Source organism: Cheilinus undulatus, linkage group 15 (genome assembly GCF_018320785.1).
Source record: "Cheilinus undulatus linkage group 15, ASM1832078v1, whole genome shotgun sequence".
Lineage (NCBI taxonomy): Eukaryota > Metazoa > Chordata > Actinopteri > Labriformes > Labridae > Cheilinus > Cheilinus undulatus.
The window spans coordinates 28,378,998-28,401,313 of record NC_054879.1 but is presented as its reverse complement, the minus strand read 5'-3'; the positions used below and the strand labels follow the sequence as shown (position 1 = coordinate 28,401,313).

The following is a 22,316-nucleotide window of genomic DNA, read 5'->3' as shown; positions in this document are numbered from 1 at the left end:
ACCCCATTTGAACAGAGAGTCACCGCAAAGCAGACAAAGTAAACTGGATTTACAGTTTCCAGTTGTTAATTTTACACACTTCTTACATGGATCACACAATATTGTTGCAAATTAATGAAGAAGTGCGCCAGGGAAAAGGTGAGGCTGATTAAGACATTTCACACTTTACACACGGATTTCATACTTTACACACGGGGTTATTAACATAAGTATTTTGCACACATTTTGCACACATTTTGCACCATCGCACACAGTGCCAGCTTGTAGTCTGTTCCCAACCATGAAGTTACTCAGAAAGTATGAATCGTGCGTTGAACCAGGCCACCTCACCACAATGTTGATTATTTCCATTTGTGCATCACATATGATCTGTACATTGATCAAATGAAACATTAGGAACATTAGGAAAAACTGGCTCTCGCTGCAAATTGCGCTTTAATGTTGACCTGTTCAGCTGCATTGTATGGGAATTTGATATAGGCTACCTGGCGGACGTGCGGTTAATTCTGCCCGACTGCTGGCATAGCTCGGTTCAGGGTCGACTGGCAAAGTACCGGTCGGTTGGCCAGCTCCCTCTGGAATGCCCCAGTTGCTAAGAACTCCAGTGTGGTCAGCACCTGTACAGATACAGGCAGCACATGGCTCCTTGCTGTGTCGCGCTCCCGGCCACATCTCTGTGCACAGTTCCAGGAGGATTGCCCTCGGGAACCTAAAGCGGCTGATGAGCCAGTTGTCATCATGCGCCAGTAAATCCTCTCTGTCTCTAATCACACGCTGTCTTCGTATTGCACCATTTACAATGTCTTCTAATACTGCTAAAGCCATTGTTGTTAACGGTATTTATTTTCACCACTTAGCGCATGCTTTTATATCCACTTGTGTAATTACAGACACGTGTGTGTTAATTGTTCATCAGTGGTAACTGTTCATGTAACTCTGATGTGCACATCACATTTATTTATTATAACAGTTTCCCAGCATCAACTCTAAGTCTCGCCAAAGCATCCACAGCTGTAGAAACGTGCGTACGCCAGCCATGAAGTTGGCGTGAGGCACTGCACATTTCCACGGTCATTTCACTCAATACATCTGAACTTTGCCGTGAAAAAGAATGTACACCACGTTTTTGTGCGTACGCACCCTTTGTACATGAGACCCCTGGATCTTTGCTTGTGCATTCCCAATGCTTCAGCCTCCTCACTCAGCAAGTTAAGAGCCCACACAGGGACATCAGTCTGCAAGGATCACCGCATCGTCGGCAAAGTCCACATCAGTGATCTGGACATCAGCAAAATGACACCCAGCAGAATGCTGCCCCTGTTACCTAGCACACTCTTCAGTCCAGGTACTGAAGAGCTAAGATGCACCCCTGCCTCACCCCAGAATCAACAGGAAAGAAGTCATTTGATGAAGATAAGCCAGATAAACACAAATGGATGTCTTTCAGAATTGTTAAGCCTAAGTATTGATTGGTATTGATTAAGTAATGTATTGATAGCAGCAGTGCTACGTCACTTCCCTACCTCCCAGTTTGAGTGAAAACAAGCAGCTCAGTATTTGAATGGCAGTAGATTGGGAATCACCAGAAGTAAAGCGACTAATCGCTATTTAGTTGCGTTTTGAGCATCAAACAATTAAAAGCCAAAATTTACCACATTTTTTATCCTTAACTGACAAGGGAGAGTAGAAGAAGTTTGTGTCTTTGGTCTGAATCTAGAGAGAATTATAGTGGTCAAATGTTGCACCATTACTGTGTTTCTAATGACTATAAGTGAGCAATTGCTCTGTAACAACCGGAGCTGTAGTCTGCTTCATTGCAGATTCAACACTGAAGTTTAAACCAGGTTTAAGGGCTGAGTGGTACTGAAGGTCACAGAGCATTTTAGGAGCCTGATGTCCACACGCAATATGAGCAGCAGACAAAAAATACTGAAAAAACAACTGAATGTATTTGATTTCTCAAGATGATGAGATCTTATAGCAACATAATGAAGTTTAACAAACATGGATGCAAAAACTACGGTCCAACAGTTTAAGTCCTGTGTGCATGGTTGCAGTTTCTTTAAAGGGATCTTGTTACCACTGAAAGATCATAGAATGCCTGGTGTCTGCCATTCATTTGAATTAATGACTGCAAGATCAAAAATGAAGTCAAGACAAAGAAGAAGACTGATTAAGCTGATTGGTTATACTATGCTGGCCACTCTGCAAAACTGGGAAACCTGGACCTAAAGTCAAACACTTAGTAAATTCAGAAACTTAGTGGAGGAATTCTGCAGATATTCAAGTAAAATCTGCTAATTAAAGAGCAGCAGCATCGGTGTTACCTCTCTCCATGAGTGCTTAAATCTCCAGCATGTTTATAACTTACCGGTTTGGGCATCTTTCTCCTCTCTCCGCCCGTCCCCCTTTGCTGACAAAACAGAAAGAAATCGTCCTCCGTCTTCCTGCCGTTCTCCGGGGCACCAGCGCCTGAGGCAAAACAACAAAAACACGTCAAAAAAATAATAACAGTACATTAGATTCAGACACCATTTGAGCTGACATTCTATGTTCAAATGGGTAACTCTCCTGCTTCCTTTTATTTGTCCTACTTTTATCTACTTCCTACAATGAAAGAGACAATGTCAGGAAACAATCAAAGGTAAGATTCAAAGATAAGAAAAAAATGTCAGAGATAATAAAGAGAGAGTTAGAATAAGATGGATCAAATCTGAGACAGAAGAGGAAGAAATGGAAAGAAACTGCTCAGACAGCTATTTCAGGAGTCTTTGGTTGTGTCTTCTCTCTGAGTCTGAACTAATCAAAAAGTGTAAAAAGTCAAACTTCAGCCCTGATGAAGTTTTTGCTGTTTTCTCTCCACAGGAAAGGGTCAACAGCAGGGGATAGTGGTACTTTTTCCTCACACTATCTCAGTTTTACCTCAAACTTGAGTTTCTCATCAGTGTCTATATTTTTGCCTTTGCTTCTCTCAGATCTTGAGTGCACGACCATGGATCTTTCTGCAAAAAAGGCTATATTTATCAAATGTATGTTTGCTGCTGAAGTATGGAAATTTTACTTTTCTGTTCACAGCATGTAAAAAAGGACTGTAGGTCAACTCAGCTGAAGTTACATGCGTATTTCTCTTCTCCTGAAAGGTGGCTCAACACCAGATCTCACACACAGAAACATGATGTTAACAGCTGCTCCTGAGCTCCAACACCTCAGCTACAAGCTGAAAAATCTCCAGAGTCAAGCTGAAGTTAAAGGCAGGAGTGGATCTGGACTTTTACCAGCAGAAAACACAAGATGCATTGTTTTGCACAGACAAATGTGGAACAGAGAGCAGAAAAGAAGAAAGAAGAAGGAAGAGGCAAACAGAAAGAGAAATGAATGAGTATGTGAGAGGAAGGAAGGGGACCAAAAATAGAAACGTAGAAATCAGAGAGATAGAAACAGAGACGGATATGTAAAACACAAAAACTTGTTTTTGTTCCTTCTTTTGCTTTTCATCCCATGGTTTCCCTATGGTGACCCTTGGCCTGCTTACTCAGATCATTATCTGAACTGTGTGGGATCAGTTTGGGCTTAGTGCCCCTAAGCTAAATGACTTGAATCTTAAAGAGAGAGTCAGTGGGAGTCCCACAAGTGTCACATCTCTGTGATGTACGAAGACAGAAATAGAGTTTTCTCCAGTGTCAGCACGAGGAATGAAACCAGCCCGATCACTCAGACAGGCTCAGACTGAGGACAGAAACATGACATCCCTGAGAGGTTTTCCTCCCCACAGTGAAACCACAACCTCCTCTATGAGGTCTGCTGATCAATTCAAAGCATTCATACTATATTTCTCCAACATAATTTACATTGAAAGACATTTCAGTGCATTACTATGTCAAAATTGTTTGTAATTATTTTTTGCCTCATGTAACACTGACTGAAATAAGTCAAAAAACTAAAATAATCTCTACACATGCATGATAAAATGCACAACCTGAACAGATTACAGTTCCAAAGTATTTAGATTTTTTGTAGTAAAATGAGTATCATTCACTCGCATTTCTGTGGGAATATCACAGCAAACAGGAAAATGCTATCAGGAAAACAAATATTAAAGCAATCCTGAACCCTTATCAGTGTCCCTTTTGGAGTAATGGCATCGTCACTTTTTAGGTAAAACCAGACCAATTTGGGGTGCAGATTAGTAGGTCATGCTCCATGCATGAATACCACTACAGTCCCTTATTCCAGCTCCACATATAGTCCTCTCATATACGGATATAAAGGCCAAAAACAAATCTTGAAATATGAAACTGAGTTACCATTAAAACCTGACCCTTCATGGCATTAACAAAAGATTTACAAACAACAAAAGCACAAATATTCAGTCACTATGGTGAGATATAACCTGACGCAGTATCAGGTCCAACGTTTTCACTGGATCGTGAACACAAAATGATGTAGTAATGCCGCTGTTAGCTTAGCAGAGAGCTATGAGACAGCAGCTCAGTCTGAGTCTAGTAATCAGATACTTCACTCCAACACTGAAGATCAGTCTGATAATAACCCAAACACCAACCGTTTGTGTGATCAATGTAAAGCTCAGTAATGAAGTAAAACATGTGTTCTCTCCTCTCTAATTTTAATAACAGCAACATGAAGCAACTGTATCTGTCGGCCTGTCTGTGACTTTACCAAGAGCTGCAGCAACTCATATTACAGAGACTGTGACAACAGCTGAAAGATGTTTTACCTCATGACTCCCTCGTTTTAGTTCCATGAAGATTCAAACACTTTGGTCAGAGAAGCCGATATACAAAGTGACAGCAAGGCTGACTATCAACATGGAAGCTGATGCCAAAGGTATATCACTTCCAACTAATCCTTCACAATAAAAGTCTGTAGTTGTTTGTTTTTCTTGAGTTTTTTTTATTGTGAACACCCACATCAGGAAATGTATTATTTATCACTAGCAGCAAAGACTTTGAGTAAATTTTTAGTTTAAATATTCCACAGCTGTGGCTTCCAGCTGCAGTAGTCCCTATATATCCTGTTGCATTTAATCATCATCATGCACAGTCTTTGATTTTTGCCATGATGGTATTTGCAAATTTATTTTGCCAATACCGGTACCAATACCGATATTAACATGTAGTCCAGGCCTTCAGTCATTAAAATGCACAATGAGAATGAGCAAATTACCAAATTTCAGACCTTAAAACAGACTTAAAAGTTTAGCAGTGATGATGAATAAAGAACAAGACTTCAGCTGACATTGGTCTGTTGGTCCGGCCTAAACCTCCACTCACTTATTTGTTTGTAGGGCCAATATTTACAGCTGAAAAAGACTAATTTTTATAGCCAAAGTATTAGTTGTAAATATCAGCAGAAGTAATTATATACAGCGGTACTGATATCATACTAACTTGCATCCTAATTTGTCTAATATATTTCTCAGGGAGGTTGTCAAATCTCATCAGATTTTAAGACAAAGTGCTTTGAAAGTGCACAAACCTAGCTGTTTTCATAAACAACAGTATCAAAAAGTGCCAGAGCTTAGAAATACTGCTGAAAAACTTCATACATTAGGTACTAAGGGAAAAATTAAATCCTTCAAAAATAGCAAGAAAAGTCCTTCACAGACAAAACTGCAGTACTGAAACACTGATACTTGCAGGAGTTTGTTTGCTGTTCTTTATGGCTGAAAACAAGAAAATTCACAATAGAGAGTGCCTAGGACTTATTTTTCTGATGTTGTAACAAAACAGTTGTATATCGTTTGATTTTCACAAGACTGATGTTAAAGATTCTAGTTTAATGACAACACTGTCTCTTCATGGCCCTGACAGCTCTAAACGCTGCCTTTCCATTAGTTTCCTGTTTCAAACACAAAAAATGGGCGTCTACTTACTGTTAAAATTAGGGTTAATACTGATATTTCCCAATAAGAATCAGTAGATATGTTTACCAGATTGATAACACGCAGAAGATAAACCTGGGCTACTGATATCTGTTCATGCCACATTATCTGATGAGCTGATGTTTGTCAGTGGGGCTGATATTGCCTGATACTGTTATTAAACTGATCCATTGTTGCATGGTTTCTACATATTTGACATGCAGCCTTTAGTCTTCATTCTTAAATCAGATGCATTTATTAGTAATTTGAGATGCAGCTTTAATAATAAAGCATTAAATAAAGATTGTATCATTTAAAACATGTAGTTTGAAAGTCATTTTAAAGCACTGAACACTAACCACAAAACCTAAACCTTCTTGTAGAGAACAACAGACAAAGGAAGAAGGGAGGTCGCTTCAGTTCAGCATTGATTACTTCTGAATTAGAGCAAATCGATTATGCAGGTCTGACTGTATCAGCACCATTTATAATCAATGCACAGCTGCATCAAATGTAGTGTAATACCTTCTGTGGCTTCCTGCTGTATTTATCTGCAGCCTGGATGGATTAAAACACCACACTTAATCCTAAATGTGCTGTTGGTAAAGGTTAATATGAGCCACATATAAAGTCAGGGCGTTGAACCTTTATCAGTTACAGTCTCTTGGCGAAGCACTTCAAATCAAAAATGGGGCAACTCATTAAAACTGCACAATATGCAGCCTGAGTTCATCAAAGGGTTCTCCTCATTCAGACTCCTCTGTTGCTCATATTCTTACAGCTTTTTATTAACAGCTTATTAGCGGTGAGAAAGTCTAAAAAGTGAGGGCTAGAATGATGCATTGTCAGAGAAAAGGCAGGGAGCAAAGGGAGAGGTGCATAAGAATTCAAAGCTGGTCTTGACCCATATACCTGCAGTCAGAAGATACTGAATACTAAAATCAGAGACAGGCTCAAAGCTGGCTCATGCCTGTATGAGAATTACTGAAAGTAAGAATGATGACTCATTTTCAGTGAATGGAGTATGCCGGGCTTTATTAATCAATATTGCAAGTTTTTAAGTTTCCAGAGAAAGATACACTCTGGATGAGATACCCCGAATGCATTTTTGACTTCAGTCTTTAAAGTTTACATCAGTCAGAGCCACAGGGACCAAAAAAAGCTAACTCATAACTATGCAGCCAACACTTAGTATATGCTGAAAAAAAGTGTGCCTCCATGTCTAAAAGAGGTCATCATCACGTATTTGTTCCAGAGAAGCGATCCCCAGTCCCCTTAATTAAAGTCTTTATTTTGCTGGACTCATCGGTCATCCTTTATCACAAGCTGACTTTCATGCCTTTTCTTCCTCTTTAGTCTGACTTAAACAACACATCAATACAAGAAGTTAGAAGACAATGTCAAGGTAACAGCAAATCAAGCAAAGGAGTTCCCCATGGAACTCCTTGGGACACTTTTATTTACATTGGATGTTTCAGAAAACGGTAAAATTCATCTTTATGCTGATAGTGCTCATACTGTGTGGTTACTACAAGTTACAAGGTAAGTTTTTCCCACACTGAACTCATCAAACCATGTCTTTATAGTCCTTGCTTTGTGCACTGGGGCACAGTCATGTTGGAATAGAAAAGGGCCTTCCCCAAACTGTTTCTACGAAGTTGGAAGCATAACATTGTCCAAAATGTCCTGCAATGCTGAAGCATTAAGATTAGCCTTCACTGGAGATAAGGCGCCTAGCCCGAACCTTGAAAAACAGCCTCATACCATTTTCCCTCCTCCACCTAACTTAACAGTTGGCACAATACAGTCAGGTAGGGAGCGGTCTCCTGGCATCTCACAAACCCAGACTTGCTCATTTGCCTGCCAAACAGAGATCAGCGATTCCACAGAACATGACTGCACTGCTTCATAGTCCAGTGTCGGTGTGCTTTAAACCACATCATCAGATGCCTGGCATTGGATTTGGTGATGTGAGGCTTGCATGCAGCAGCCATGAAAACCCATTCCAGGAAGCTAAACCTAAATGTTCCCACTTTCTAATAATATTACTTACAGTTGGCTGTGGAATATCAAGCAGGGATGAAATTTCACAAACTGTCTTATTGCAAAGGTTGCATCCATCACAGTACCACGCTTGAAGTCATGGAGCTCTTTAAAATGAATAATTTTGTATCACAAATAGAGATTGCATGTCTGGACGCTTGATTTTATACACCTGTGGCATATGGTTAGATTGCAACACCTGAATTGAAAAAAAAAAAAACAAAAAAAAACCCCACAATTGTAGAGAAGCATAACTGGCCACTCCACAGAACACATTTCCACAGATGCACAGTCTAGTGCTGGTGTGCTTTACACCACTCCATCTGACGCTTGGCATTGGACGGGGTGATGTCAGACTTGCATGCAGCTGCTTGGAAACCCATTCCATGAAGCTCCTGCCACAGTTTATGTGCTTACATTAATACCAGTGGAAGTTCAGAACTCTTCAGCTGGAATCAGTCGTTGGCGACTTTTACGCATCATGCGTGGTGAATGTGCAGGTCACAACCTGTCCAGCGTTTTGGAGTTGCTGGATTGTGTATTTGATGAGTTTGATGAGGGAAAGCAAAAATTCCGTCTGCTAACATAGCATTCGTGGTGCAGCTGGTTTAACGGTCCTCCCAGATCTAGAAACAGCTTGCCCCAACAACCAAAGGAAACAAACCTATTACTAAGACTATAGGAACTATGGCAATGGGCGAATTTGCCAAAATGTTGAAGTATCCCTTTAAAGACAAATGCTGCATGCATTTAAGGCTGACAACATCTCTATGTGGGTGTCACAGTGTGTTGAATGGTTTTGCAAAATGCTACAGATGGATGCAGTTAGGACTCAGTCTGTTTGCAAGTATGCATGAGGTACTCATTTTCATTATGTTTAGGGCAGTCTGTATTGTGTCTATCCTGCATATTCATATCACAGTGATGAAACTATAACTCATCCTGCAGCCCTGGACTGTCCCTGTATGCGTGCTGTTGATGATGTGGTCCAAAAGCCGCCTGTTTGATAACGTCAGCTTTGTTCCACATCTGACAAGGTGAAAGTGATTACATCTGCAGAACTTAATAGATGCTCCAGGCCTGTAGGACACAGATGACCCTCTGGCCTTCACACACAGGAACACACAAACACATACACACCTTAGGGTGACCTTTAAAGGGTGCTGTAGCTGAAAGCATCTGGACCTTTCCAAAAACAACACAGCTCTGCTCAGTTTAGTAGCCTACCACAGCTCATAAACCTGAACGAATGAGCCATCAGGGTGGGTGGGTTTTATGATTTTTCATTCAGAGGGTCTGTTCAAAGCGGATACAGTTACCACGTCATCATTCATGCGGAAAGAAACTCTCTCTCTCTCTGTTTGCACACTGGACTCTTTCATCTCTCTTGTTTAGCTCAGATCAATATCTTCACACTGCTGCTCTGTAACCACAGTTTGATGGAGTTTGCTGCTGTAACTCTGCTTCAAAGACTCCTGATCCTTATCCTCTGAACTCTCCTCTTTACCAACCCTGTTGCTGAGTCTGGCTGAGCAAATGGCAAGGATTAATCAACCAAACTCAGGTGCTGTATTATTAAATGTGATGATTTGCGGCTTTCTCCAACTATTTTGAACCACTGATATGACAAAATATGCACTCTTAAAACATCACTGTTAAACTACAATGAGATTTTCCACATTTTTAACATCTGGACTTAACAAATAACTGATTTAATAATAAAATTATTGACATATTTGTGGGTTACAAAAATAATGTTTGGTTGCAGCCGCTGTGGCAGACCTGGGCAAATAATCTGTAACAGCTGAAAAGATGCACATTAGTGAAAATGTGCTGGAAAATTCAAAAACAATGCAAATTCAAAAAGAAGAGTTTCAACTCTGATTTGCAAATGTTTTCTATGTATACACATGTCCTGACAGCATTCAAAATGATGTGAAAGTCAGTAAGAAAGTCAGTTTTATGCAGTGTGATGCAGCACAATGCGACACATCATCATGACCAGAAAACGTATTTCTATTTTCTTTTTCATCACTCAAAAGGCGACTGACAAAGAGAGAGATTGACTCAGGATTAGCAGTGTCCTACGGGTAGATTTTTGATTTTCTTACCCATTTGTCACTCAGTGGAGCTTTCAAGCCTGTTCAACAAAGTGGAGATGCGTTGTATTAATACTATTCATATCTGCAAAAGCTGAGTTTTGACCTGGACCCTGAGGTGAAATATTCAGCTCATTGTGATGCACTACACCTGTATCTCCACCTTCAAAATAAGAGCACAACAAGCACAAATAACAGGGTGTAACTGAAATTAACAGAGCAGAGAGAGAATATTTAATAGATGCAGTGTGGACTGTGACTGATGCTGCATAATGTGAAGCAATACCACACGCATGCATAATGATGGGAGTTAGTGTCATCTGATTCCTTCATTGAGAGTGTTTGAACTAACTCACTTATAAAGTATAAGTGTACAGGTTCTTAAATGTTTTTTTCGATGACATGTTAAGATTTCTTTTATGAAGTGCATGTGGTTCTACTTCCTTAACATCCTTGTGATCCAAATATCAACATAATTATGATCCAAACAAATGAAAAATCTGAAAAAATAGACAAAATAAAGCTGTGCGTTTTAAAAAGGTTTAAAGGAATAACTTCCATTATTACGTATTTGTAGAAAATCCAATTTGTACTGCTGTCTGAGCCAGCGACTAAACACACATACAAAGACACTCAACTTTAGCAGCTGTTATAACCACAGGAAACTGAACCAACTGCTTTTCTTGACAACGAAGCTGGAGCGGTAGACAGAAGAACAGACTGATTCCTCATCCAGTTAGAGGAGGAGAGAGTTTGAACACAAATGGTTCAGTCAAACACAAAAGAGCTGCAATAATTAATCAATAGCTGTTTGCTAATAAATCACCAACTTCTGTTTTATTGTTATTTTTTACACCTTTTGGTTCTTTTTTTACATGTTTTAAGCCTGCACAGCACTTTAGTCATGGTTGTTTTTGACCCTTCAAGCCCTCAGCTATTTTGAAACCATTTTGTCTCTCCTGGACTTTTTGTTTTAAAAAGCTTGCAAAACATTAACCCTGTGGTGCACAGTCAAGCTCTAAACATACTTTTATTTCCAGGTTAATGTGGGCTTTAAGAATATGTATGCTGCAGTAATGTCACTTGAATTTTAAAAAGTCATTAGATTATAAAGACAAAAAACAACAACAACAAAAAAAAAACTTTTTGCACAGACTTGTACTCCCATCTCTTTGGGAACAAAAACTGAGAAAATAATCATTCAACGACACAAATCTTCACACATCTAAAAAAGATCCTTGAATTTCTTTGTGCCATTATTCAAAGCACTTCCTGTCTGCAGTGACACAGAGGGACACATCACAGGCTCTCTGTCTCTCTTTCTCACTATTATATGCAATTCAGGCCTCCTCCACCAGGATCTGTCATATCAGACTTGTGCATTTTGACTTGACAAAACAGAACAGCCTACAGCTGGTTGGCCAGGCCTGTCTGAAAGCATTCTGGGAAAACAACATGGTGGCTAGCATTAGCTGCTAGCAGTAGAAATAATTAAAATCAACTAAAAATGGATAAAAGGTCACTCAATATCAGATTTACTGGTGTGGATTTAATATTGAAATACCATGGAAAGTCACCCAAGTTCCAGGATCGTTAGAAAAGTTACTTTAAGTGCTACAAAGGCATGGATAGAGTCCTTAGAAAGGCACAACAGCTTGCTGCAAGAGGGGGAAATAGTAAGAGGCTACAGCTTATGGATCAAGAGTTATTTAACTTTTCAAAACCTGTGTCACTTCTAGTTGTACACAACAACGTCTGTTTTCAACTTCCTAAATGTAATTCGTTTAAGGTTTGATCACTCTTATCACTGCTGGGCTGTGGAGAAACAAGGCATTGAAGCACAACATGTTGGGTTTTAGAGAATCTGCTCATTACCCACGCTGATAAAATCGGCAGGGTTATGTAAAGGAATCCGTATCTTTGTGTGTTTCTTTCTTTGTTTGTATGTGTACAAGATAACTCAAGAACCGAAAGTTGGATCTTCACCAAACTTTCAGGGAATACTGGGATAGTGACAGGGAAGAATCAAGTAGATTTTGGTGATAATCCGCCCTCCCATTCAGTTTTTCTCAGACTTCGAAATTTTGAACACCATAGTAATCAATGGGAGCATGAGTTCCTCGGTGGCGCTGCTTAGGCGTGGGTCTGCCGCCTCAGACAGCCATTCTAGTTTTTTATGCAAACAAGACCTCTCCCTTAATGTCCTTTTTAAACCTTCAGTCTGGAGTAGCTATGAGACAAAAGGAGAAACAGGTAAAGAGGAAAAAGCCGTAGGACAAAGGCATCATTCTGGATCTTCATCACCAACTGAGAGGGTTTATCCATATTTTGAGATATCTCTCTTGAGCTTAACCAAAGCAGTAAAATCATAAATAAATAATACATCATTGATTTTTATAATAAACTAGAATGATTAAGTGAATTAAAAAGTCATCTTTCTGGATCTTTACCATAAACCAAAAGGGTTAAATCTGAGCAGGCTAAATCAAAAACACATGGATCCAAACACCGTAAACTAGCTGTATGTCGTGGTTAATAAGATGCTTTCCTAAATCTTAGGGCAAATATTGGCGCTTGAGTAGCTTTTTCCACTTCTGTTTGTTAAAAACATCATTAATCACAATCTGATCAATATTTACAGTAAAAGTTGTGTACTGGTCTTAACAGATGGTGACAAAACAAGTCAGCAGCTGTTAAAATGAACAGAAATGTGAGAAGAGTGACATCACCGCTCCAGTCTGCTCCTGCACGGACCTGACACTCATCCACGCTGACATACAAACCTTCAGCGCGTGGATGTTTAGAGTTCAGCTCAAGGACATGGACACTGAAAACGACACGAATATACTGATCATATCAGACCACAACACTGCTCTGCATATGGAAGTACATGGAGAAATTATGAGGGTATAAACATTTGACACAGCTGTATCTTTTCTTTAAAGCAGTCATCCCAACCCAAAAGACTGGATGAGGTCAATTTTGCATAAAAAGGGCAGAAATGACAGACATACAGATATTTAGATATATATATAGAGAGAGAGATAGGAAACAAACAGCAGAGGATGAGTGGTGAAGAGTAAGAGAGACAGAAAAAGAAACTAGATACTGTCTGTCAGAGAGCCTGGCTGTGATGTGGGTTGTGAAACTAAAACGTTTCTTTCCAGACAAACTGAAACTAAACGAGTAAAAACACCTACACTGCAGCTTTCAGAGCTGAACACATCCATTGTTTTTTATCAGTCAATATATAGTCAACAACTTGTTGAATCAATGAATGCTTTTATATGAAATACACCAGTAAATGTATGAAAATTTAAACATTTTAAAGGATGACATCTTTTACTTTTGTTTTGGCAGATTAGGGTTGATATCAGAACTCATTTGCCTGCCTCTTATGCAAAAAAGCCTAAACATCATTTCTGTCTCTCTTACTGTGGCTCTGTATCCCTATATTCTGCACAAATGGCAATACAAATTAATGTGGACAAATTAGCCTCAAGGTAAGAGACTGGCAGTGCCTTTTTAACAGCTTTTCTTCCTCATGTTGTCATAAACATGCTTTTACAGTAAAGCAACATTGTAGGGCACTGGTTAGATTAAAAAGACAACTCAGTACAAGATGATAAGTTACTAGACAGTTGTGATGTGTCTTTCTTGAATGAGCTGGCTCTAAGAGCTGCTTTCTTTTGTGAGCAACGGGAACCAGGCCCCTTCTAGGAGACAGTTTCCTTTGTTTTCATTTTTGTTTTTGTTTTGAAAATTCAAAAAGGTCAACGGTAACAAATGAAGAGTCATTTAGGAGCCAAACAACCAGCTAATACGCGGCTGAGATAAATATTCGGATCTCTGAACAGAGTCACAATTCCAATCACTTCAAGTATGGCTGGCAGACATAAAAAACATGGCTATTGTTTACTAGTGGAATTTAGCAGTTAGTTGACAGCAGGGATGCACAGGTCAGTTGGCAAAAATGCTGGCATAGTGGGAGTTTCACACCAAAAGAAGTGATGAAAAACATCATCAGCCATCAGCTCAAATATTATTGTGAAAAATCAAGTATTGTAACGCCTTTAATTTTCACAATTGGTGTATCTCTAGTTGGCAGGCTGGTTTTTTATGGCCAGTATGCATCATGATGCATCTACGCCATGAAACAGGAAGTTGCTCTATGAAGGGCTAAAAATACTTAGTAACACTTTATTTCAGAGGGCCCTAATTACCTATTAGCTTTATATAAACAAGTGATAAGTTTCAAGAATAAGATGGTAATTTCCCTGTAATAAGTTGGCATTTTAGAGTTAGAGTCTAATACCACCTAATGACACGTTTTATTTTATGCATCAAGAAAGGCAACGTTAGATGTTTTAAAGGTTCCTCTGTAGTAGCAACTATTCCAGGGGTGTCCATCCCATCCTACTGAAGCTTATGTTTTTATGAGAAGACACATGACCATTAAGATTTATTTTGCTTGTGTATAAAACTGCAAAAGCCTGGCCATGTCAGCTTGTCAAAAACAATGCCTATAGCTCAGTTTGTCAAGGTTAGGCCTCTCAAGACAAGACAGTGCATAGATATTCAGTCACTCATACACTATTAAAGCAGCTAAAAAACGTAATTTTAATGAAAGCAGGTTTTAATGATAGCAGGTTTGTTATTCAAACTTAATCTGATCAGTCTTTTTATTATATTAAATTATACAAGTGCATTCTTCTGCAGGTTTAAACTGCTTTAATTCACTTATCTAAACCACCTATTTGGAAGAAGTAACTCAATTGAGTGTTGAATTATTACTCAACTGGGCATTTTCTCATCCACTGCAGAAAGACTTCCTAATTCAACTCTGACCTGCTGTACTTGTTATTGATGCATGCATGCACTTTAACAATGCACTAAATTATCATAACCGTTATTTCTGGCACATTCACTGTAGTCTCTAACTATTTTGGGGGCTGACTTCTTCATGTAAGTTTTACTGATAGAGCAAAAATAGGCAACAAAATCAGAGCCACCTTTCTAACACTGACATAAAACATTAAAACGGTAAATTTAAGGAAAATAAAAGGTCCAAATCTCCCACCGTTCACCAGGAGGAGCTGACCATGCGTCACAACAGACAAAGTCACCGTGGTTCAGTTTAGACAGTCTCACAGGAGCAGCTGGTATGTGAAAAAATGCTCATGATTCAGCCAACTCTGCAAGTTTGGTGACTTGTTTCCTCATTTACAGTGTTTGTTAAATAATGCAAAATTATCTACATTTGTTTCTGAATGAATCAGACCATGGCCTACTGATCTTTTCTTTAATACCCACACTAGTGTAAGTTCTTCCTTGCTAAACTGATCCCATGTGAGGAAGGCTTCATTGTTTTCAGTGCATTTATACTACTCAAAGAACTGAGTTTCTTTGCAAAGTACTGCAGCATAACATACAGCAAAAATTAGACTCAAATCTTTAGTTTAACAAGTAACAACCATCATTATTGTAAGGATAGAATAATGAGGGCAACCTTGGGATAAATGTCACTCTCTAATATAAAATATTTGTAGGCCAATCAAACTATTGATTTTAAAGCCACAATTATTCACTAGATTCGATATCCAATCCTTATTCATTTCAGCTTTAATCCCAATCAAAATGTAAGTCCTTATTGACTCTGTCAAGCAGTTCCTACCAGTGTGTTGATTTGTGAATTGATTGAAGTCAAAGAGATGATTTTTTTTTTTTTTTTTACCAAAGAGAAGGGTGAATACTGACTTTTCGATTATCTAAGTGACAGCTGCCGTGTGGTCTGAAACCATGAGATAGGAGACCGCTTCAGAGTTACGCTGTTTAATACTTTTATGCATTCATAAATATGCAGGAGTGCATGTACAAAATGACTCAGACATCCATTGATCCTTGGTTACTTTGACAGTATTCAAACTCTTCAGGAGCTCTTGCTTAGTTGCTTTCTCTGTGAAAAACCAAGTTAAGGTCAAGCATGAAGCTAAGAGATTCCTCAAGACACTGTTTTCTGTACACTTTGCACTGGGATTTATACTGAAGGATACTTTAGTCCCATACTAAAGGACACCTTATTCCTTTTTGGATAAAACCCTACTTTTATTATTGAAGAAAGTAATAAACTTACATTAAAACTAATTGCATAATCTTAAACAGAAATAAAGAATTTCCTGTGGATACAGACAAATTAAAATACTGAGGAGCAAAATTTTAGATGTTCTATATCACAAGGTGCAGCAACTTTTATCTACTGAGCTGTCAGAGTTTTAAAACTGAAATGAGACATTCAAATAGCATTATTTTCCATCACTCCATCACTCTAAGGTTGGTAACATCCAGCTGTTTCCCTGCTATAGTAGGTTGCTCTGTGCACAAAAAACAAGCAAATAAAAAGTTGTTTCTCAATATGCATGAACTTCAGATCTTAAAATGATTGCTATTAACATGTTATGGTCTTTTCACATCAAAATCAACACAATTAAAAAAAAACAGTCTGGCTGCGAGGTCTGCAGCGTGATTTGTGCTTTCTCTGGTAAACTGAGATACATTAGAGTGAAGGATAAAATGAGGTTTCTCCCTTCTCTCCTACGGTCCATGTATAATAGCACTTTCATGCACAGGAGGTCAGTGCCGTTTTGTTTCATGAATTTACTACACGACCTGGTTGTGTTACAGACTGGTCAAAAATTGTGCCTGAAATTTTAACAAAATGACCCCTGTTATCTTTATTATAAATCGTGATGCTGTCTGAGTGACTGTGCCCTAAAACTTGCACTAAGACTGCTTCAAATCTCCTACCATCATCCATTTCTCAATAATCTGCATGGCTGGGCAAATAAGACCACACTGTTCTGTCCTGTTCAGATCTGCAGCTATGAGATGATTCAACAGGTTACAAAATATAGAGCTGCTGAGAGAAATCCTAAACCCTCCGTCAAAGGTATCTCATGTCAGGATGCACGTACAGCCTCTTTCTCAAATTGGTTGTAATTTGGTCCCGGGAGGAGGCGGGGCTAAGAGGAGCAACAGGCGGATTTGAGTGACGGGGGTTAACAGCCAATAAGCTTATTTCGCCAGCTGTATCGAGGCCAATCAGAGTCTCTGACGCGGAGGAGCATCTGTTTATGCCAGATGGACCGCAAGCATCATAAGCGGGATGGTATTCAAGACAGTTATTTACGTGGAAACGTCAAACTAACGAGTGGAACACGCTGGAAAGTCGGCGTGGTTTCCAGGACGGAAGGTAAACTCACTCACAGCTGTAAGCAGGACCATTTTTTATCACTATATCATCACCTACTTCCAGTTATTTAGTGTGAAGTTCCCATTTAAACACAATTACACACGTCCAACTGAAGGTATTCCCGTGACGTAAGTGGAAAAATGTACAAAATTAGTGGAATTTGAACAGCCTACAACCGCTAGAAGTGAGCAGCATGTTCACAAACGGGCTCAGTGCGTCAACATGCTAACTGTGCAGAGAGGCGGCTGCTGTTTGCCAACACTGTAATAGAAAGAAAACTGCGCCGTCAGCACTAGCAACACCTCGATACAGAAAGTTGCTAACGACGCAAAAACATTGTTTCCGCTTTTGAGCTTTTTTGAAACAAACTCCAGGGCATGTGAAACGTTGAAAACAAAACTGAACCGCCAACTATCAACACGAAACATGAACATCCTGGTAACTATCGCATCAAGGCGCCAAAACAGTTTGTTACTGGATGCAAGCATGAGTTGCGATTGAAAGAGTGACCGTGTTGTCCGGTGTCTCTTAGTCGAAAGAGTAGCATAACTGTTGAACATTTAAACACCACCAAAACCTCCCTAACAACCACAGTATCATCAAATAAAGTGCACAGAAACACAATTGTCATATCAAAAATGGTGAATAGCGGTACCAATGTATTAATATATAGAAAACGTATCTGCTAAATTGAGACTTTCGGCCAAATTAGGGCGCAGTATCTAAGTTTGAGAATATGTTATGGTTTAAAGAGTGACCGTGTTATCAGGTGGCATTCAGTCAAAAGCGTAGCAAAACCGCTAAACGTTAAAAACACGACCAAAACTTCTAAAAAGGAGCTGTTAAACTGACTAATTCTGATATTTTGAGTCGCAGAACCTAGGTCAGCATGTGTTACGGTCCAAAGAGTGACCGTGTCATTTGGTACAGCCGAAAGCGTAGCAAAACCGTTGAACGTTAAAACACAACCAAAACCTCTTTAAATGCCCCATATTGACACGTAAGTGTACAGAAAAAAAGTTTATCTTATCGACGCTGGTGTATGGCGGGACCAAGGCATCAATACACAAAAAGTGTCAGCTAAATTCGTACTAATTTGGGCAAAGTGGGTGCAGAATCTAAGTTTCAGCACGTGTAACGGTTTGCAGAGTGACCGTGTTATCTGGTGACTTTCAACCGAATGCGTCCGTGGTTGTCGTAGTTACAACGACAGATATGTTGAAGACGTCAAGTGTCTAAATTAAAGCTTTTTATGTAGATTTTTGCGAAAAACGTATCATAGTAGCTTTTTTACAAATTTATTTTAATAAAGAGAAAAATAAATGAACATTCGTTATGACTCTCTTCGCCTGTTGTAGCATAACAACAGCAACTACGGATGCATTCGGCTAAAAGTCACTAGATAACATGGTCACCCCTTAAACCACAACACCTGCAGTTCATTCTGGAAAAAAGGGGACACGCATCTAATTACCCTGCCTGCTAATGTAAGCCAAGCTCTGTTGCATAACATTTGACAGAGCACCTAGGCTCAGTGCAAAGTGACACCCATCCACTCACCCGTCCTCCCGTCCTGAAACGTGCAAGAAGCCGGCAAAGAACCGGAGGTAAGGAGGCACAGGCTGAGCCCCACGTCGCCCCACGCTGCCTGTCAGAAAGGTGCGTGTATGTGTGCGGTAAAAGAAGTTGTGGCTGCGCACCCGTTAAGACAGCGCTATGAGCTCTCCAGCCCGGAGAAGAAAATAAATCCCCCCTCATTTGAACGGCTTAAAGGAAGGAAGGCAGGCTGAGATGAAGCCGATCAAACTCACCTCTAACGCCCGGCTGCGCTGAGGAGGATGTGTCCAAGTGTCACCCTCCCTCCAGCTGGTACTTTATATATCCACACAGAGTAAAAATAGAGCGGTTCACCTTCCCGTCCTCTGCGCAGTTTACTGGACACGCTGCGTACCGACACTGTGCAGTGATACGGTCTGCTGCTGCTGCTGGTGGAAGCTCCCACACCAGAGAAGAGGTACAGACAGTCAATATGGCTGACGAACTTACCGTACTGAGGCGTGGTGAGCCGAGTCCTGCAGATTCTCTCCTCCCTCACCCCGTGACTGTAAGTCTGCAGAGCTGCCTGCAGCGGGGTCCCAAACTTTATCAAAGCTTAAAAGGAGACGTTTTATAGCACTGTTAAATAACAGCAGGAGACCTGCATGTAAATGTGCAAGCTGGCACTTTAATTTAGACAGCTCAATGCTTAAACTCGACGGATTATATGTGCAAATGAGCTTAAACTACTTGTCAAATATACATTTAAGGTCCAGGCTGACATTCTTCTTTGGTTAAATTAGAGATTTCAAATGAAACAAAGCAAGTAATGCTCCTTGAAACATAACATTTACCTATATTAGAAATGTCAATAGCTCACCTCTACAGCCTTCACTTTGACTAGCAATACAATAGTTATGACCAACCATCGACCATCAACCGACCATCAAAAGGCAGCAAAGCTTTTAACAAAAACTACATCAGTATCACAAGACAGCTGCAGAAAAATGCAGATCAATTCTTCACATTGTCTAAATTGCACATGCACTGGCAATGATGCAGTCACACATCATTGCAAGTGTTTAGGCTTCGTCTTTTCTAAAGCTACCAGAATGTAAGATATGAACATTTTGACTAAAACCATGATAAAACAGTTATGGGTCTTTTCTTCAGGATTTTATCTGTGGAAAAACTAAAATTGATTTTTGACAGCAATGCGTCACCTTTTCTTTGAGAGGCACCTGGCTGCAGACATCAGACATCCATAAAGACATGTGCACTTGGGCATCCATGACTCATGCGCCCCTAGATATCTTTAATCTTTTTTCTTATATTTTTTTAAAATCCATAATCTACAGCCCCACTGAACACGCCCAAGGAACAATGTACAACAGGTGATCCCAGAGCTGTTAAATTTCTCTTTCATGGTGCTGGGCCATTCTAGAGGGCACTGTGGTTCACCAACATCAGTTGCCCGCTGTATTTTTTTATTAGAGGTGTCTTCATAAAAACCTGAGCTCCATAAGGTGAATGGAAACTAATGTTTCATTTCTGTTCACATGTTAATAGAACAAAATCTGTTTTAAAAGATTGTGCTTCTGGTGAACAGGATGCAGCACAAGGCCAGAATATATTAGCACTTTTAACAATCTTTACTCTCTCAAAATGTGAAATTTATCCACAAAAAATTAACATTGTTTACTGGGTAGTATATACACCTTATGTGTTGCAGTGTTAAGGTAATGACACGTCAATTAAAAAATAATCATAGGAGGCAATGCACATGCATTTCTAAATGTCCAAGTGTACATGCCTTAATGGATGTCTGATGTCTGCAGCCAAAAACTGCAGAAAAAAAGTTTCCTATTGGTTAATAAGCTTCACAAGAAGCTCTTAATTTGTGAGCAATAACTATTGTGAGATTCTCACAAACATATGTCATGGATATATACAGCCAAAAACAAGCACTTTAAGTATTTTAGCAACACTTACCACAGGGACAGCCTAGTGCAGACCTGCTACAAGTTACATGGTTCAGAGCACAATACTGGAGGTGTCCAGCAGAGGGTGCTCTTGCTAAGGACAGAAGCAGTCCTTGTAAAAACTTATGAAAAACTTTGTGGACAGTATTTAAACAATGAAAGTAGTAAAATAAAGATAGCTAAATAATGGAAAATCATGGCAAGTGGACTCACATGCACCAGACGCACAGAACCTTTTTTTTAATGCCCGGATATCTTCTTTTGGATAAAAAAGTTTTATGACATCATGTTTAGCATCAGTTTTTGTTGCAAGGTTTGCTCTAAAAAGCAGTAACAGGAGTAAACAGATTTTTCTTATTTGATTTGTGTTTTACCTGAAACTTTTCAGTTTTAAAATGACTGTGTGGAAAAAACAGATAGCAGATTGCTCAAACGGGAGCTTTATAAAAGAGGTATTATTTATTGTTATATTATTTTAGTTATCCATTTTCCTTGTGAATAACTGAATTTACATCTCAAATGGTTGCATAAATATTCACAACAATGCAAGGGAATAAATGATCAAAATTTCCTTAGGGAAGACCTCAGACCACCCTCCTTTTAAACTTATTATGCCCGCCTCACTGAATGTTAAAAACAAACTGTTGTAAAATTTGAAACACGTTTTCTGCTCTCTAAACTCCAGACTATCAAGATGTCCATTGCAAATTCGAGTAGCTCATTTTAACAGGCACCACAAGAGGTTTAATTATCATTTTTAATAATGTTTTTGAATAGGGTTAGCGCACATCTAAAATATTTTAAAGAATAAAGATCAGAGTATGGTATGTCATAGTGGCATTAAAATGTGCCAGAAACAATTAAATTTAAGAGTTTATGTCCAAACCATATTAGTCCTGAATAATTTGACATAAAAAAATTCAACCCTCTTTGCATGGGCTTTGTGTTACATTGTGTTAACATAGTGTTATGTTAAGAGAGACCTCACTGAAAGTTCTCAGTTATTGAAGCTCAGTGTTAGTCATGCAGGACATGGTAGTCATATGCCCAGTCGTGATCAGCTGACGGCCAGCTGATCCCAATAATTGTCTTCCAGATCCCACTCTCTCAACACAGAGGTCCATGTAACTATGACATACTTCTCATTAATCTGTTTGCATTGATGCTGATGTACTATGACGCTGCTGCTACTAGCAAAGCTCCACTTCCTCCACCCCAGCCTCCTCCTTTATAGCATAAATATTGCTGCACCCTCATATTCAGATTCATGCTACTATGTATCAATTGGTTTTGAACTAAGGTTAATGTATTCAGTACCCACTGTCATACAGTATATGTATCTATCCATATGGGGGGTTATAGCCATGTGCTCCTTGGAAAGTCAAAGCATGCAGCTTGGCCAATCCAGGGAGCACCTTTTAAGTAGAGCCTTCTCCAGAGAGTAAAACTGTAAATCCATTTTGTAGTAAAATAGTAAAATCTATGACAAGTGTTCCTGACTGAAGTGCTTTAATAAAAGTTTGAAT

The 22,316-nt window shown here is 39.3% G+C and overlaps 1 protein-coding gene across 3 annotated transcripts in view; it reads right to left on the bottom strand.

Annotated features, from left to right (window-relative positions):
- Window positions 1-19,321, bottom strand: part of LOC121522733 (radixin) — a 67,855-nt gene extending 48,534 nt beyond the window's left edge. Inside the window, exons 1-2 of one of the 3 annotated variants that reach the window (XM_041807360.1) lie at window positions 19,084-19,321; window positions 2,372-2,472 (exon numbers count right to left, since the gene is read on the bottom strand). In XM_041807360.1, the coding sequence (XP_041663294.1) occupies window positions 2,372-2,383 (12 nt within the window). In that variant the 5' untranslated portion in view covers window positions 2,384-2,472; window positions 19,084-19,321. Of the gene's footprint in view, window positions 1-2,371; window positions 2,473-18,832; window positions 18,967-19,083 lie in introns of those variants that run through there. The other 2 variants (XM_041807362.1, XM_041807361.1) reach the window with 2 other exon arrangements.
- Between the last annotated feature and the right edge of the window lie 2,995 nt (window positions 19,322-22,316).